The sequence below is a fragment of the Drosophila subobscura genome, chromosome J (genome assembly GCF_008121235.1).
Source record: "Drosophila subobscura isolate 14011-0131.10 chromosome J, UCBerk_Dsub_1.0, whole genome shotgun sequence".
Classification (NCBI taxonomy): Eukaryota; Metazoa; Arthropoda; class Insecta; order Diptera; family Drosophilidae; genus Drosophila; species Drosophila subobscura.
Window position 1 is genome coordinate 9,489,292 of NC_048532.1, and position 19,497 is coordinate 9,508,788.

Genomic DNA, 19,497 nt, shown 5'->3' on the forward strand with positions numbered 1-19,497 from the left:
TTTGCTGCCATTCAGAAGCACAGCAAATTATCAGATGGCATTGCCCACAGAGTCGCTCCCTTTATCATGCCGCCTCCACTCAGCCAAATAGACAACCAAGAAAAAAACATTCGAGTAAAATATTCAAATGAAATGTGAAACGCAGCAATTTTGCAAAACTGCCAGTGCCAGGGGGGTGGGAGCGGGGATCGGGGTAGACCGAAAATAGTCGGTAATCCGTCAACGGAAGTCAAACGTATTAGCATCCTGGCGATTTTTCATACAAATGGCGCCATCGCAGCAAAGGAACGAAACGAAACGAAACGATACGGAACGGAAGGACTGCCGCGAGGACCCTGAGCACCAGGACAGTGTGGAAGGACTCTGTGTGTGGCTGGTGTGACTGTTTTGGGCATGATTGGTCTATCATGGCAGTCATCTAAGAGTAGCAGCAGCAGCAGCAGGGCAGAGGAGAAGGGCAGCAGCAACCTGATGACATATTGCAACCATTTAACACTGTCGCTTGTAAGGCTACCAGGGAACAATGCCGAACAGGGATCCATCTATAACACGGCGCAGACACAGGAAGCCCAACCAGAGCTGAGCTGGAGTCTAACACACAGAAAAAAAAAAAAAAAAACAATTTCGAAGGAAATTGACTGAAATTCTGCAGTGTTGCTTCATCATCCATGGGGGCCACATGGCTACGGCTCCTTGGGTGCCCGCTACTGCCACTCTGCAGCCAGTTCGTTCCATGGTTGGGGGGTTACTTCCTTTCAGGAAGTTTTGCCCTTGCTAACCACATGCTGTGCTTTGATAATGAGAGCAGTTCAGCTCTTCTCCGTTCGCCTGATTTGAAATATTATGCTGCGGCAGAGAGACAAGCAGGCAGATGGAGCATCCTGGCCATTTCGAGCATATCCTGACCATCAGGCAGCAGCCGGCAACCAGCAACGGGGAACCGCATCAGGAGCGAGAGTATCATTCATGCAAATCTGATAATTGAGGGCTTGTCGCTTGGTTGAAACTTTGGTTAAAGTGGTCGACCATCGGACCAGAACCTGGCAAACACCATACGAAGCCAAAGGCACTTGGACAGTTTGATATACTGAGATTAAGGCAGCAGGACGATGCTCCGAAATTGATGACTGAGGTGAGACCCTTCCTTACCCCTTCTCGGCTGAAATATTCCATATTTCATCACATGAATTATTGTCCGACGCTGTTGAGAGGTTAATGGTTGATCATTTCTCCCAGACTCTATAACATTTTTGAGGGAGCATAATTATACAAATGCATAGCAAGGTTAAGGCATATTTAGGGAACACTTTACTTATATATTTTGCCCCAAACCCATAACAAATGCCATTGTCTACCTCACTAAAGACAAAAAACAGTGTGACAATATCATAATTTGTTGTCAACTTGCATTACAAAAATTAAAAATAAAAATATAGAAAAAACGGAAAAGCCAGCAAGGAAGGAAGCACCCCACCCCACACACCCAGGCACGCCTGGCAGTGAGCATTAGTCCCCGGGTAGATGACAAACCAGCGAAAAGATCAAAAGGATAACCAAACAAATGATTGTGGGCGCAGCAGTAAAACAAAAAAAGAAGAAAAAAAAGGACAAAAACAAAAGAAGAGAACATAAAAATTGTGTAAAAAAAGCAAAGGAAAAATCGACTTCAGTTTCAATTACAAAATTACAGAAAGCAGGCGTCAATCAGCCTTAATAATGGGGCGTGGCCCAACCCCCAGATTGTCACTCTCTGCTGCTGCTACTTAACCCTTTATCGAGCCAGCCAGCCAGCCAGTCCGCTGTCGGGGGTTGATGTCAAGGTAATGCCAAAAGTTCTTACACATTTTGAGAATATTATTTGTATATTTTTTCAACACACAAGAATCACACAATGCTCTGGTTTTATTTTTACAATGCCGCGCCACACAGGAAGTTGATACTTGAGGATGAAAATGTTTATGCGGGCGCTGGACGGCGTCGGCCACGTGTCGTCGGCAGAAGGACGGAGAACCCGGGGGCAGCAGGACAACCCAGTCAAGGGAAATAATCAAGCATATTAATGACCGACCATAAAGAACCCACTGAAAGAGTTAAATGCATTCAATGCAGGCGATTCCCGGTTGCTCTTGTTCCTGCTGCACGTCCCTGTCCGCACGGACCTAGCAGGACCAACCTGAGTGGCACGGATCTTAAAGTGAGACAGAGTGGACCGCGGCTGGCCTTGTGCTTAATTACGTGTAGCGACGGGAAGCGAAAGGGAGAAGTTGAGAAGCAATCACTAGGTTTGTTGACTTTTTCTGCACTTTGTTTTATTTTCCCATAATTAAATCTCAACCCTGGTCGGGGGTGTGGGCTATGAAGTCTTTAAGGTACAGTTGCGTGTGGTACAAAAATAAACGATAATATGTGCAGATTATTCGCCACATTAAGTACAGTTTGCAAACACCGGAGAAGCTTTAGTACAGTTGTGTGCAAAGTAATCCTAAACCGCAGAGGAAAATCAAATCACAAACGAAGTCCGTCCGCCCGGCGCACACACACATCAATCAACTATAATGATCCAGCATATATGTATGTGCGATTATATATCAGTTCTGTTCTGTTCTGTGTGATGTGGAAACTTTTGTGCGTGCTTTTGACTATTATCAACTGTAAAATATCAAATAACCTTTTGCGGATAACTGCCAAAACCATGGCAAATGGCAGAGAAAGAATCGCCGAATGAAAGCATATTTATTTTTTGGGGCCATAATGATTTGACAGAATGCCAACCCAACGGCAATCGCACGGACATGTGGACCACACGGACACTGGCATCAGATTACATTGTTGTGGCGAGTGTGTGTGTGTGTGGAACTTCCCCTTCTCCACCGACCAAGCAGTCCTCCACACGTGTTGCCCGGACGATATCAATAAAAAGAAGTCCTCGTCGCCGTCGTTTCCAGGAAACACAAAAAAAAATATTTATAAAAAAAAAAGAATCGCCGCAAAATATATGCGAAATTGACAAATTGACATGCGTTTTGGCTTAGAGCAGAAGAGTGTGTGGGGTGGGGTGCAAGTCCTTTCCAGCCATCATGTGTCCTAGCATTAGAAATAATTGCGTGGATGACATCTCAGACAAGAACGTGAGGTGCAGGTCTTAAGACTTTCGGGATTTATTTTTCTTTTTTTTGTTCGTGTATTTATCAAAATTCTTTGGTCATCGTTTGGTTCGTGATTTTCTAACTGATTGGCTTGTTACGCAGTGCGAAAACCGCTCAGCTCTCGATTTGAGAACTTATTTAATCCTTTGAAAATGTATTTTATTTCTCTTTGAAAATATTTGTGTCCGATATATTTTGAATAATATTTTCACTTGGCTTCTAAAGCCCATTACTAAGACGTGCAAAATATTCTTGCAACAGAATCAGGGATGATTTTCCCATTCAAACGATAAGAAATCAACCCTGTTTTATGTTCGACAGAATACTTAGTCGCAAGAATTTTGCAGATGAGAACTCAGTTTAGCAGATAATATAACAGAAAACTAGCCGATTAAATACTTCCATCTCGAAGCGAAAGATAGAAATTGTTGATCTTTTGTCGACAAATTCAAGACACGAGAAAGAAAACAAGCGCAAGAGGGCTAGCAATAAATGAAGACGATTAAAACCTCGGATGGACGGAATTTATTAATCTTAAACTCGGTACTCATTTTATCAATGTATAAAGATATACGACACATGTTTATTGAAGTTCTGTCCAGCCGGAACGGACTTATCCAATAATGCGGTGCTTTCTCCATGCATTTTTGTCCAACACACTCCCCCCGCTTTCATACAAAATTTTACTTTGCAAGAACACACAAAACAGTGTACCCAGAGAGCATGCACTCTGCGCTCTTTGGTCATACTGGGCACAGAGCAAAAGAGCTGGAAAGAGCTTTTACGTACATATCCATAAGGGCTGAGTGTGCGATGAATTTTAGCGATACATACACGCATCCCTGGGAAAACATCGATATAACTGTCGAAGCAATTCATCGCACACTCAGCCCTGATGGATATGTACGTAAATTCTCTTTCCTGTTTCCGGTTGCTTCTGTTTGCTAGAACGTGTTCAAATTTCTCATTAAAAATGTTATCAAAATTACCCAATGAAATAATGGATAAAATATTTGGTTACCTGGAACGGAAAGACCAATTGAAAATGGCTCAAGTTAGCAAACATTTTGAGTCTGTGTTTGTATACAATTCGCGCGACAAATACAAGGAGATTGTTTGCTGCAGATATTCAGACGACGAGCTCCAATTAATTCTGCGAGTATGCGGACAAACAGTTGTACATCTTAAAGTCCTTGATGTTCTAAATGGGCCTATTTTCGATCTGGTATCGCAGTACTGCATTAACCTAGAATGTGTCACTTTGACTCACACGAAACCATATTAAAGTTGATTGGCCTGAGAAACAGTTAAGTTTGAGTTTGAGAATATTTTGTACAGTCAATTGGATGCGATCGACTACATCAAGCCAGAATGTCAAGTATTAAGCTTAGACATATCTTGGAATGATCAAGGTATGAATCGTAGCTAGTCCAAAAATTATATCTCTAACACTTGTACTTTTCACCTTTTGCAGGTGAACCAGAAGACATTGCTATTCCCTTTCGAGGACTCGACGCAATAAGAAATGTTTTTGAAAAATGTGTCATTTTGAAGACGCTGCGTGTCCTGAAAATTTCCTACGCGGTGTTACTAACTCCGAGCCAGGATTTGGTATACCCCGAATTGGAAGAGCTTACAATTTGGAGATGCCAAGTAGCATCATACCCACCCACCTGTCCGAAGCTCAAATCGTTAATTATGAAATCTAATTTTGTTCATAGAGACGTGGATTTATTTAATGTTATGAAAAAGTACGCAGCCACACTGGAACGTTTCGAAAATCTTGATAATAGGCTTGAATGCGTGCCGATGGGTACATCTAATTTTGTAGAAGCTTTGAGAGAGTGTAAGAAGCTGAAGATTTTTTGCACAGAAATGATTTTTGCACGGAGCTTATTGGATTACAAGTTGGACTCTTTTATGGAAGTTTTAAAAGGGAATGGCTTCAACCCACAGAGACGTTTTCATATGGAAATTGGATCAAATATTGGCGAACAGAAGCAATTGGTGAGTGTGGTGGTGAATTAAAGTCATAGTTTCTCGAAATTGAAACCATTTTAAATACAGAAGGACATGCCGCGATATTCTGAATTGTCGAAGCTAGTTTCCTGTCATTACGTTACGAATTTGGAAAAAATAATATATATGTATAAATAACCTTAGGATGAATATATAAAATACAGTTAATTTTTTTTCAATATTATAAGTCCAAGAAAATTGTACCCCATCAAAGAATAATCGATTAAGGCAACACCTTATGTATAATCCATTCCGTTTTGACATATTTCCAGCTATTTCTGAGCTTAAAAAAAAAAAATACTTTCATGAAATTCGATGGCATATCTACATACATATGTACATACATACATATACAACATAAGCCATGTGAGGGATGAATTGGCAAATTTATAGGCCAAGATTATGAGTGGAGGAGAGCTTCAGTTGGCTTTTTTCTAGTTTACGATCCTTGAACCATCCATCGAGCGACTCCCCAGACATTTACATTTACATTTACGATCGGAGCCATAAAAACTGAAGCGCTGCTTATAGTTTTCTGCTCTATACGAAAGTAATTAAAAGGGGAACAAACACAGCTGCCGCGAGTCCTAGACTTATCCACTTCCTGTGGATGTTTTTAATCCTTTTCTGTTCGTCCTTTGTTTCCTTTTTTTTTGCATAATTTTATTGGTGCATTTTTTTGATGTTATGACTACATCTCCAAAGGGAATAACGCAGCATAAATGAAATAAACGCTTTACGACCAAATGGAAAACAAAAGAAAATACGTGTAAAAGCAAAGGCAACAACAGCGTAAAATTCTGGAATATTGCGCGAAAAGAAAAGTAAAGAAAACCTGATAACAGAGGACTACGCTACGCCTCGTCTCTCTCCTCCGCTGTCTGCGTCTGCAATTGTTTATCTAAGAGGATAATTGTCGAAAAAGGGTTGACTCAAATGAGTTACATCTTCATAAGCAATAAAATCATTAGGTTTTTCGCTTTTTACGACCACCGCCAGAGAACACAGAGCACAGTGTGGGGCTCGGGGCTGGAACTCGGGGCATATGCCTCGGAATAATCTTGGACATGCCCTGAGGCCTAACTGGCTTTGTATTTGTTTGCATAATGCTCATTTCTGTTTGTTTATTAACTAAGGCAATGCTCAACTGAGCCAAATTCCTACCAACTTTGAGTCCCAAACAAAATATTTTGCAAATAAAATGATTTCCGTAGAAAATCTTTCGGGTGCAAGCCACTCCAGTTGTCCTGTGACCTCTCTCCACTCCGCTAGGACTTACAACTTGAGTCGCATCAAGATTGAAAGCGCTCTCCCGCCCTCATCCTACGGCAACACCAGCAGTTCATCTGTCAAATGTCAGGTCGTCCGTCCAAGACTTGGGATTGCCCTGCATTTACATTAACTAAATTAAGTGCTCGTTTTCCTTCTTTCTTTTCTTTTTTTTTTTTTTTCGTCTTAGGGGTCCCGCTTGGGCGATGCATAATTTGTTAATTTAGCAATTGCTTGTCCTCCCCCCTGCCACACCATTCGTTTCTTTTTCTACTCTGCTGTTCCTCTTTTTGGTATGTCCGATTAGGAGAGAGTGGATATGTTGCCAGGGCGAGTAAATTAGTTAAGCGGATTGAGCGGTGTTTCTTTTTTTTGTCGAGTTGCTGGAGCAGGAGTAAGACTTTTGGTTGAGAAATGGATAAGAGGGCAGACCACATTACGGATGTTGTTTAAATTGGGGACATCTATGGATGGGATTTACTGATTTTGTGCGTGGTAGAACGATTTAGGTTGTGTTTTTTGTTCTTTTTCAGATTTGCTTAACGTTTTATTTGAGATTTTACTAATTTACCATTTAAATACTTATTTATTTGTGAATTTGTTTTAATTTTTCGAAGCTTTTGCTTTTACAAGACTCCAAAAATATATTTAAAGTGATACCCACAGGAGAAGGATTAACTTTAACATAAATTTGCATATCTAAATGTATTTGCTGCCTGCCCAACCACCCACCTTGCAGCTGTGTCACCCTCCAAATCATTTGCTCAACATTTCGAGACAAACAAAATGCTAATTGGAAATTAATTGTGCGCTGCATCTAAAAACAACAAAACGCCAGAGCAAACGGATTCCAAAAAGGCGGTCTAAAAAAAAAACAACAACAACAAATACGCAAAATGGAAGAAAAAACAAACAGAGTTGAAAAGCCCGAGCCCGGAGACGGGAAAGGAAAGCTTAGCCAAGACCCAAATAAGCGTTAAATGTTGCAAAAATAACAAAAAATAAACTCCTACGACTGCAGAGAGATGTGGAAGCGGAAGTGGAAGAGAGCAGGCACAAGGATGAAGTCCCTGGCAAACACTTGTGGCCGCACCACACATGTGCCCCCCACTCAACGCACGAGTACATTCAGCCACGAGGGAAGGACAGAAACAGGACTCTGGCAAAAAGCAAACAAATTAGTCATCATTAGCGTTTTGGGCCAGGATCAAGGCTCTGATGATGGCTCGGGTTCCGGGCAGATTTGCGTTAAACAGGCGCACTTAATGCGATTACAACAAAAAATAAAGAAACAACAACAAATGCTGTGTGTGTATATTTTTGAAAAGTGAAATATCAAAAGAGCTTTTCGGCCTGCCTGGCAAAAATTGAAGTCAAAAGCGTAAAAGCGCATTTGCAACATTTCTGCCAAATGAACAGACGAAAAGCTGACCGAAGCCTCAAACACACTAAAAATAATATTTTATATATTTTTAAGACATGGTAGCTCACGCAGAAATCAGTTAAAAAATTGTAAAAAAATATATAAAGACACAGACAGGTGCCAAAATGTACCTTATAGACTCTGCTAATCAGAAACCTATTTTCCTTTTAAATAAAATTGAATTCCAGTGGGAAATCTGCTCATGTTATTCATTATACCCTGTACAAGGGCACACCAAAAGGGGGCCAAAAAATGACAAATGCAGCCGGGAGTGGGTTTCACTTTGAACAATTTGTGCATGAATGAACCTGAATATGTCCAGCGACATGACCAGAGACGGACCACACACGCGGTGGCAGCGACAGGGCAGGTGGAGGCCGAGCTTTTGATTATTTTGTATGGGTCTGCATAGAGAACCCACTGGGCATTGACTTAGCCAAGGAGCCACCATTATGTCTGCCTAAATTGATCAGAAAACAATGCCAAGATAATTAAAAACTACCATCAACTATTCACTTGTACTTGACTGTCCTGGAAGTCTCAAAAAGTAAGCAGTGGCAGTCCAATCGAAGCCAAAAGGGAATCTGTGGGTGTGAGGTCTAATCGCCATGACGAAATTTCGCTGAGCTGTACGGGCGGTGGCATCAGCTGCAAGCTGCGTGTAAGCGGTAAGCACCCAAAACCAACCCAGAGCACGACCCTTTCAGTCGTCAAGCAGCTGTCATAATGATGGACCTAAAGTGCATCATCATCAGCAGGGGCAGGCGACATGGGTTGATGGCTGAAAAGAGGAAATAACCGAAAGGACAGGCAAAGGTGGATAGCCGAAGATTTAGATGCCCTTGCCGGAACCATCGTTTAAGGAAGTTCCTTTTTCTTGACCTATGTAGCTCCCATAGCTGACTTCTAAGCTGCTCAGAATTGTAATACCTTAAACCCTTGATCGTTATACCCAAACATTATAGGTTTTTATCCATGGAAGGTAAGGAACTGTTGCACTCAGCAGTCCTCACCCCCGACATAAACACACTTTGTGGGAGTAGCGGGTGGGGAACAACACCATCATCGACAGCCGAGTGGCGGGCATAAATTACAAAAAGCAATTACAACGCCAAGAACACACACACACACACACACACTCGGTGCTAATCATGTGTGTGTTTAAAGTGGGTGGGCCGGGGACTGCGACTGCGACTGGGGGTCACAGATGTGCGCGGGCACCTAGCGCTCAAAAATTGCACACTAATTGCGCACCATTTGTGGAGGAAGACCCAAAGTCCTGTTGGTCATTAGCCGCGGCAAATGCGCGAGGGCAGGCCGGACAGGCTAAAATGCCTTTATGAGTTATTGTCAGCCAGGCCAGGGCCTGGCATCATCTCAAGGGACAGTCGTGGAACGGCTCTCGGTGCTTTTATCGCCTTCTGCGATACTTAATTACCATGGACAATTTATAGGCCAGAATAGGCGTTGAGCATTTTAAATACACGCAACACAAAACCGAACAGGGCGGCACAGGGGGAGCAATCATCAAATTGTGGGCGATAATTAAAATTAATTTGATTTTTGGGGATTGCCCAAAAAAATTATGTTCAATATTTACATATATGCAAATGGGTTTATGGCTGTCGAAATAAATATTACATGTGTCACACCACCAAGTCTATATGGTTGATACAATTTATGGAGTGTGCTGCAAGGTTTCTTTCCTGACGTCATGCCAGGCTCTAGCTTTTGTTTATGCTGAATATCGCTTACTTAGCTTATTTATGCAGAAAATAATGTTTTTTTATGGCCACTTAAACATTTAAAACCTATTCCATCTTGATTCACTCAACTCGTTATGTTACAGTTTTCTCTTCTTTCTCTTTGCTACCCATTAGTCGCAGACTGCTGAAGGGTTTGCCAAGCAGTTGAAATTGTATATTATGTACAGTGATAAGAATGCGTTTTGCTGCTTCTAAAACGATACAATTCGAATTATTGGCAATGGAAACAAAAAGTCAACTGGCTTGTGCCAGTTACTGGGGAAACATTCCATTTATTTGAGTGTTATTTTCCTGCTTTATTTTGATAAATACCCAAATTATGAAAGATTACAAAAATAACACTTTAGCTGAAGATAGTTTTAAAATTACCAAACAAAATTTCCGTTTAATTTATTTGTCCAAGACTTTTAACAGTAGAGCCTTTTCAATCCGTTTTTCATATTAAACGCCCGATTAGCGGGTATCTTTTAGTCTGAATATCAGCTTTAGCATTCTGACTCTGGCCATTTTCCTTTGGTTTTTGTTTTTTCTTGCAAATTTAATGCATTGCGTCAAAATGCCATGAAATATGCAACACATGGCGCCTCAAATTGTCTTTTGTGTGTGTGTGGCACTCCCCCGTTGGAGCATGGAGCATCTTTTATGGTTGGAAGCATCAGTGCCAATTCAAATGGCGCATTAAAAAATTTGCAAATGTCACGTATGCGAATCGACGCTCTTATCAATGGTCTCTCCGCCCCCGCTACAGTCTTAAGCAACGGCGGCAGGTCGTAAAAGATGCACACCCATAAAACTAAAGGAGAAAAGCATCGAAATCAAAGTGTATAAAACTGGATGGATACCCTAAACCAAACACTACATGCGTCCTACACCCACCCATTGCCATGAAACTTTTGACTATTTCCTCACATACTTGGCCATAAAATAGATAAAAGCAGAAATTTGAATAGGATCAAGAGGCGGATGGAGGATGGGGAGGGACGCCGCCGTGTCTGGCTACGAGTGTAGTATGCAGGAAACAGCTAACGATATCATCCGAAAATGTTTTATAGCCACGAGCACATCATGCGGGGAAGGAGGCAGATGACTGAGCCCTTCCCACGCATAAACATAAATTAAATTATATAATTTATTGTAATTCAACAATTTCACCCTCTCTCTACGGATGCAATTATCGTAATTTTTTGTTTATTTTTTTGTTTCCCCCGTTTTTTTTAAGTCAATATGTAATATGTAAGCATGTACAGATGTGGACAAATTATTTTTCGTCACTTAAATGAATTTAAATTTAATTGCTAGGATTTGTGATTCTGGTAGTTTATCCTTAGAGCAGTCTGTTGCTCCATTTAATTCTTCTGTGCGGCTACTTTAAATGGATGATTTTTTCAAACAAATAACAAAATAATAATCAATGTTCACGGTCCCTGCTTAAGACTCTTAATTTCCGAGTGAAAAGAGTTCAGCAAGTGGCTCAAAACTATCCTACAGCATGGAGAACCTCTACACACACGCACGACATCGTATAGTCGTTGCATGACTCATATATGATGTAAGAACATAGAGACATAGTCTGCGCCCCTACTCATACTCCACTGGTACACTTGACTACTGCCCATGGGTAAAATATTGGTGCAACTAAGACTAAAGACAAATAATGACAAAAAGCAAATGTGTACACAGAGAGTGGGTCCAGAAGAAGAGCAGTCCAGGCACGTCGATGCACGCACCTTTCCCAAATAAAAGAATACAACGAAAATCAGAGAACACATACCGAAAATGTCTTATCTAACCATAAAATCTATGGTAAAAAGGGGCGAAAATTACTCAAATAAAAATATAAGAAAAAAACAGAGAAGAAAATGAACCCACACTGCTGACATGTTTGTACAAGAAGACAGGGACGGACAGTGGGATCTTTGGTGAGCAAACAAAAAAAAGAACAATCAAATAAATTAAACAAAGGCAGAGTCGGCGACGCGACGGACGGTCCAAGTGGACGATCCACCTCCAATCTTATCGGCATATCAGTTTTCCTGCATGGTGTATCGCTTTTTTGCGTCTGGTGTGTGTTCGAGAGCGTAGAGAACACTGGGGGGAATGGAGGACCAGTGCCCGAGCCCGTGAACAGTTATGCACCAGACGGTGAGACGATCATCAAGGCCCAGCTCCTCTCCGCTTCACCTCTTTACCGACCAGTCGGCTCGTTCAACAACATTAAATGGGTCTCGTTATGGGTAGTAACTTTGCTGTGGGTATGATGAATCTGATCAAACGTTTGCCCCGCGCACCAAGCAGCAATGCAGTTCCCATGGGGTAGACGCTCCAGGCTGGGTATAATGGGTATCACAATCGTTGGTCTTCTACTCTCACCGCATTGGGCAGTGGTGCCCCCCACACTCCACATGCCATGTCGGTGCAGCGGCGCTGGTGTTTTCTGTGTGTATGACTCATCGACGACGCGGTTGGGGCCTGGGAATCGCTGCCTCTGGTTTCGGCTTAAAGCTTCCGACAACGACGATCGTCCGTCTGCCTAAGCAGCTCTCAATGACAGGCGTTACAAAATGAGTGAGTGAGCGAGTGAGTGGCGGGGGAGCGAACTCATCCCAGAGTGTGGTAGAGCGAGAGTTAATGACCCATGTGCTACGGATCACTTGGCAATTGTCTTTGTTTCTCTATCGAGAAATGGGAAATCAAACAAACGAAAACATTTTTGGACAAGATCGACCACCAGTAGAGCTCATAAAAAATTAACACAAATTAACGAAACGAACGCACAAGGGAAAAAGTAAACACCAAAGAGTGAGAAATGTGAGAGTGGCTGAGATTAAAGAGAACGCAGGGAGTGCAAAGCCGCAGTGCGATTATGACGATTTCGGTTATGCAGCAACAAAAAAAAAGGGTTCGCATCCTGACTAACGTATTGAAATGAAGTGGAACGTTGTGAGACGTTTGTAAAGGATCACTACTTTTATACCCAAAATTCAATTGGTATCTATGGTGAGCTTAAGATTGCTTAAAAAAATCTTTTTAAAACTTGTAACTTAAATAAAAACCTACTAAGGTGAGAATTAATGGAATGTCGAATTAAAGCATTCAAAATAATAATTCTTTGTTATATGTAAGTAAAGTGAAAATCAAATTCGTTAGCCAACAAAAACGGTAAATAAAATCCAATGAGAGCGGTAAAAACCTGTTATCGCATTGATGATGTTACTCATTAGCATCTGCGAATGTTATGGAATGTGCAGCCCACAACTTTTGAGGCAGTCCCCAGATCTCGATCGCAAATGAGTTTCTGCGCACAGACGTCAGAGACAAGTCGCGGGGGACACGTCAGAAAGAGGAGTCTGATGAAATGAATGCAAAGTGAATTTCGGAATCCGAGATTCTGATTTGTTGCGGTTCCGGGACTGACACACTTTCCAGGAATGAGTCGAACCACATCATGTGGGTCATTTGACATGCAGATTGAAAACTCAATCGAAACAAATAAAAGCCAATTTGACAAATTCAATAAGCCACAAGACAAGATTCCCATAAGAACGACTTAGGATTGGTTGGGTTCAGTCAGAGACAATTAGCTATGCAAATGATATATGGGTTTCCTGGCCAGTTCAACCCTCAAGTAACCCATCTAGAACTTGGTTAATTTAAATAATATTTGCCATAATTACCCGCATGACTGGTGGGATTTCTTTTGGGCCTGGAAGGTACCCATGTGGTAATCCTTTAGGAAAACAAGAATTAAGCGAACATAAAGGAGATTCCTATCGAAGTCTACGCCTCATTGAGCAATTGGAAAATTAGATGAACATCTTCAAGGGGATCTAGCGATCGCCGAGAGGTAGTTAAGAGGGCAATCATCGAACTAATTGACATTCGAGAGCCTCAATTATAATAAATGCGCAAATTATCCCGAGAATAATCGTTTTCAGGGGCAACTTCTCAACATATTTGGCCAGCAGACCGTCGACCGTCGAGACTCCACCCATTTCAGCCACAAAACGAAAAAGGTCCAAAGCATAACTCCGCCCAAAACACACACAACACACACACACTCAGGAGAAGAAATACAAAAAAAAAACAGAAACAGACCCAAAACAAAATTTCAAACTTGAACCACTTTGGGGTCCCCCAATGGGCTAAGGCGAAAGAGCGAGAAGACACACACATTTTTTGGCTTCCTCTTTGACTTCTGGAGCATGAAATGCTGTTAGGAAATAAGCCACGCCTCTGCTGCGATTTATGCTGACGACGACGACGACGGCGACGACAACGTGAACCCGGAAAAGCCAAGCCCTAGGCGGCAAAGAGAAGGAAGACAGACAAACACAAAAAAATAACTATAAATGCGCGAAAGAGATGGAACGGACAGAGAGCGAGCGAGGCAGACTACAAGTAGTTCTGGCCACAATAGACCTAGACATAGATGTGTACCCGTCGCCGTAGACGATGACGCAGAGCCACCCCTAAGTGGTAGCCGTCCCAAACCCATCCCAGTGGAAGCACTTGAGACGCTCGCCGTAAGGTTTTCGATTCGATTGTGTGCAAGTGTGTGTGCTTCTGGTTACAACATTACGAGATTGTGGGTGGAGTTTCCATACATACATAGATATCTACTTACACAAACTTGGAACTCTAGAATGGGTACACTCTTACGTAGATTAATTATGGAGAAAGATTTTGGCTGCAAAGAATGTTTTATTGTCATTTAATCCATAGATTTTATATATGTAATACATTTAGAGATCTCTGGCGGTGGAACGAACAATTCCATATTAACCCAAGATAAATAAATAAATATAAATGCAAATAAATAAAAAAAAAAAAAATAAAATAATACAAAGCAAAGTATTCGTATTCGAATTTAAAGTTAACAGATTACCTTTTTAGTATTAAAAATCCATTTTTGTAAGCTTTAAAAGTAACATAATTGCCAGACTAGTGGGTTAAATATAAGTAAATAATTTAGCACTAGGCTAAACACCAAATAAATAAGTAAATTAAAGATTTGTTTGCTCAATAACATTAACTGCCAACACAACTTTGTGTGTTGATTTTCTTTAGAATTCATAGCATAAATATATCAATAAAAACCTTAAATCACACTCACACGGTCTGAAATATGCCCTATTTTATTTGCACATCTATCCATTAATTCATAAAAAAAAATATACAACTGAAATAGGACACTTAAATCAAACAAAAACAGAACAGCTAATTCATGGGATAAGCCCGTAGGGAATCACTATAATTTTCCTACAATCAGTAACATGATGAATTGACCACAAATACTTGTATTTAGCTGATATTATTCAAGAAGTCATTGAACGAGTATCATAATTAACAGTACAATAATTATAATAATTATTAATCATTTACAGTATAATCCTCAACGAAATTTTCGTTAATATTTCTTTATAAAGGAAATTTTCCAACGAAAAACGCACAGATCATATCCGAGTTGTTCCGCTCTAATGGGAATAAAGATTGCATGGGACGAGCCCATTGTTGAAAAAATTCACCTTATATGGTATATTTATAACGTGAATTTATGAGAGACTGTCATAATATTTAGTCGGAAGTGTTGCGATCATTTGTAAGGCTGGGTGCTCCACATAAAGAAAGATGCTGGAAGGCTCGTCGGCAGTAAGACAGATACATATCCCATGGATACACCTACTAGGCCCACTTTTTTCCCATATTTCAAGTGTCACTCTCTGTCTCACTTTACAGGGAATCCTCCTCGTGTGCCTTTCATCATCGTCATTGCCTGACGATTTAATACAATTAATATGCTAACTGTACTTTGCGCCGAATACAGTTACAACAAAGGCAGCGACGCTGCCAGCACGCATGGCAACAGGCGCGCAAGGTGGCCGCCGAGCTGCCACCACTGCCACTGCCACTGCTGCCGCTGCTTCTGCTTTTTGCCTCTACCTCTGCCACACCCACGCTCAATCGCCCTAGCAACAACAACAAATTACGGCTTCTTCTTTTTTTGGTTCGTATTTTCGGGCAGGCACAAAAAATACGAAAGAGACGATGTCAACAAAAATACCAAAACAAAAAAACTTCGTACCGAGAGCAAGACAGAGAAAGAGAGAGAAATGCGAGCACGGGCAAAGCACATTAATGTGCGAGCAGAGCGAAATGAGAGCAGAACAGAACAAGCAGCACAACCACCGCAGCAGCGGAGAGTGAGACAGAGAGAGAGAGAGAGAGAGCGGCTGGGTATAAATAGCAACGGGCAGGCGCTCACCCCGCATTCAAAATCCAGCCAGCGAAGCGTGCGGACGTGAAGCGAAGACAAAAACACAAAAAGCTGAATAAAGATATAAAAGAGAAAGAGCGAGAGCGAGAGCAGCAGCCAAAGCCAAGAACAAAGTGAACGAACTCGAATCTGTGCGTGTGTGTCGGTGTGCGAGTAACAACAAGCAAAGTCAACAAAGCATTTAGTTAATATTCAAAGAAGAGAAAGTCATTGAGTCATCCGTCGATTGCCCGTAATTGTGCAATTCAAAAAAGAGACACAAAGAGAAGGAAGAGCAACAGCAGCAGCGATGGCAGTGGCGTTTTACATACCCGACCAGGCGACTCTGCTGCGCAAGGCGGCGCAACAGGAGCAGGAGCTGCTGCGCCTACGCGACTCCCAGTGGCGCTTCCTGGCCACCATCGTCCTCGAGACCCTACGCCAGTTCATGGACAGTGCGCCCAGCCAGTGCCTTCCACGGTCGGTGGCCGGCCGCAAGTGCAGCAAATACCGCAAGCCTTCCCAGTGAGCAGTTTCGAGAGAGCCGAGGAGCGGAGAGGAGCGCCAAAGCAGCAGCAAAGAGAAGAGAACTACAATCCAGTCCAGAATTCCAAGTACAAAGTGGAAAAACCCAGTCATGAATCAGCCACATTTTTGTCCAGGATAGGCATATGCTTCAACCCAACAACCACTGCCCCAGGACTCCCAGCCGACAAACCTCTTTTTAGTTTACTCATCAAAGCGATTGTGATAATGGTTTTGTTTCTACGAAAAAATTATACAACAAAAAATGTCCCTAAAGAATATTTTCACACAAAAAAGAAAAGCATTTTGTACGGAAAACAAAAAAATAGTTTCTCTAGCAATAATTTCAGTTTTTAAGCATATTTAAATGAATTCCCAGACTCCCAACTCGATGTATATTTATGTAATCTGAAATAGTTTGTAAGTTCATTTGTAAGCGATAATATTTTTTCCAAGTTTTTTATGTCAAGAACAAAACACACGAAAGAAGAATACTGAAACGAATGTCGACGTTGAAGGTTGGCCAGAAATTGTATCAATTTTTTGCCAAACATAAAAGTCAATAAAACAAACAATGAGAAAATGTAAACGAAAAGCACAAACAGTCTTATATATTTCATTTATTGATGGCGGTAATTTGTCAGCTCATTTATAGATTAAAGACGCAGGCGGAAGCACATGACGGAACACAATTGATGAGTTCTTGCCAAATATTCAGGAACAGGCAGTCGATTCTGCGGGAATTTATATTTTTGAAGAAGGTTTTGCCGTCGGATGTTCAGGCACAAAAAATACGAAAGAGACGATGTCAACAAAAATACCAAAACAAAAAAACTTCGTACCGAGAGCAAGACAGAGAAAGAGAGAGAAATGCGAGCACGGGCAAAGCACATTAATGTGCGAGCAGAGCGAAATGAGAGCAGAACAGAACAAGCAGCACAACCACCGCAGCAGCGGAGAGTGAGACAGAGAGAGAGAGAGAGCGGCTGGGTATAAATAGCAACGGGCAGGCGCTCACCCCGCATTCAAAATCCAGCCAGCGAAGCGTCATCACATTTCCGACGGCGTTTTCCTTCTTGAACTTGACATTCCATACACAAGAGGTTTACCCACAGATAAGAGATCCACTTGCGACCAGAAAAATAAATTTAAAAATAAACTAATTCTGAAGGCAAGTGTCATTTATTTTTACCGACGGCTTTGATGGATTTTATTTAATGTTCAGAAGCGTGGTAGCAAAATTAAAAATAAACTGCGCTCTTCCCTAAAGCAAAGTACTGAATATTATATTGGAAACATTAATTTGTATAGAAGATGGACAACACTTGCGTTAAATGTTTACCCGACGGCAGTTGTTGATTACAAAAAGCCGAGTCCTACATATAAATATTTAAAAATAGTTCCGTCGGTAATTGTTTACTCACATAAATCACGGCATTTCGTATTCTCATAATTGGTTCAGGTTCGATCTGCAAATATAGAATAGAATATATTAAATTAATGCATTATATAAAAATAAAGTATGGCGTTTATTGGCACTGGCATGATTACATACAAGCCCCTTTCCTTTCTGTTGCTTGGGGGAAAACTGTTACATCTAGACGAACTTTTCCACTCTGGGAAAGTTTCTGCCACTCCGACAACGTTGTTCAACAAGCGGCAGTCAAACACGCAGGGAAAATTCAATTATGCAAAAAAGAAATGCTCGTACAAAAATATTTTCCAAAGATTTTTGCGCTGCGAAACTTTGTAGCTGCGGAGGATGGTCCCGTCCCTGCAGCGGCGACCCCTTGATAATGTCAAAAAATTAGGTGCTAACAAAACAATTTGCATTCTTAAGTTAATTTTTGGCCAAAGTGCTCGGAGGCAGAACAGCAGCAGCAGCAACAAAAAAATCAATGTGCAATCCTAGAGGGTCTCGGTCTCGTCAGCAAGCGCGGATATGGCCTGGGCGCCGCTCGACAAGGACTTTTAATTAAACTTTTGCACTTATGCAGCTGCCGAAACTGCATCCAGCACATCCTGCAGTTCAATTCACTTTGATTGCCCGAAAAAAAGTTCATGAAAAGTTTACTCGCTCGCGCGGAAAAAGAAATCAAAAATTTCACTTTGCCAAACAAAACTAATTAACGTTCAACAGATAGAAGTTGTGCCTCGAAGGAGGGGGTGTGGCAGCAGCATATGAAAAATAATTAACACAAGTTTATGATTATGTTCGAGTGGAAGTTGCGCCAAATGTCGAGCGATTTGTAAGCAGCAGCAGCAGCAGAAGGAGCTGTAAAAATCACAGACAGAACACATTTAATCCCTGGCAAACGAATGAAGGGATTGGCAACCATTTGGCCAAAAAACTTCTGGCTCGCTCAGCTGTTAATTAGTTCGAAAAGTGTTCCGTTCAAATGGCTGGCTGGCGGGAGAGATCGGTAGAACATCCCGAACAGAGTTAAGTGAACTCGAATCAAAACAAAAGTTTATCCATAAATTTCCAGGAATTGTTTTCGTATCCCTTTTTTTTGGTTGCTGGTTGGTGTCTTGGGCCCTAACCTTGACTGATCTGTATCTGTTTTGTACCATACCTTCCACATAATTGTCTGGCATTTAGGACGTTTCAAATTCTTCTGTTCTTTTATTTTCTGGTCTCTAAATGAATTATTTCGATTAGCCGAACACAGGCGGCAAGACAGACAGAAAGACAGCGAAATAAACCCAAAGATATTTCTGCAAAAAATTAACAAAGACCCAAACAGACCCAAAAGGCAAATCCCTAAACAAAAGGTAAATATTAAACTGCAAGAGAGCATCGACTTGGGACATACCCATTGCTAAAACAGAAGATAAAGTCTCTTGGTTAAGTGGCTTTAAAGGAAATAAAGTATTTCCATGAGTAAATTATTTTATGCTATAAATACTCAAATATACCCTATGCCCTTCTGGCATACCTCTCGGACAACCCAAAATATTGGCATTACGCATTTTTTGTGGCTCTTTCTTTTGGCAATTTCGCTCCCCAACCTTATTCGGGTTAAATAAAATGAAATCAAATCAAATCAGTCAACAACTAATGGCAGGCCTAATGAAATTACGATCCGACTGTGT

The 19,497-nt window shown here is 41.3% G+C and overlaps 1 protein-coding gene across 2 annotated transcripts; it reads left to right on the top strand.

Moving 5' to 3' along the window:
- The first annotated feature begins 426 nt into the window (after nucleotides 1-426).
- On the top strand, nucleotides 427-17,108 carry LOC117893352 (cell death protein rpr). 2 transcript variants are annotated; one of them, XM_034799942.1, is made up of 2 exons: nucleotides 427-440; nucleotides 16,176-16,990. In XM_034799942.1, the coding sequence occupies exon 2, from the start codon at nucleotides 16,187-16,189 to the stop codon at nucleotides 16,403-16,405; it is 219 nt and encodes a 72-aa protein (XP_034655833.1). In that variant the 5' UTR covers nucleotides 427-440; nucleotides 16,176-16,186; the 3' UTR covers nucleotides 16,406-16,990. The 2 variants fall into 2 exon arrangements, 1 of the variants encoding a protein (XP_034655833.1); XR_004648805.1 differs by lacking the exon at nucleotides 427-440 and adding an exon at nucleotides 17,057-17,108 and having other exon boundaries at nucleotides 15,892-16,985.
- The last annotated feature ends 2,389 nt before the right edge of the window (nucleotides 17,109-19,497 follow it).

Excerpts from the sequence above, each read along its gene's own strand:
- LOC117893352 (XM_034799942.1), top strand. The coding sequence starts at position 16,187 with ATGGCAGTGGCGTTTTACATACCCGACCAGGCGACTCTGCTGCGCAAG.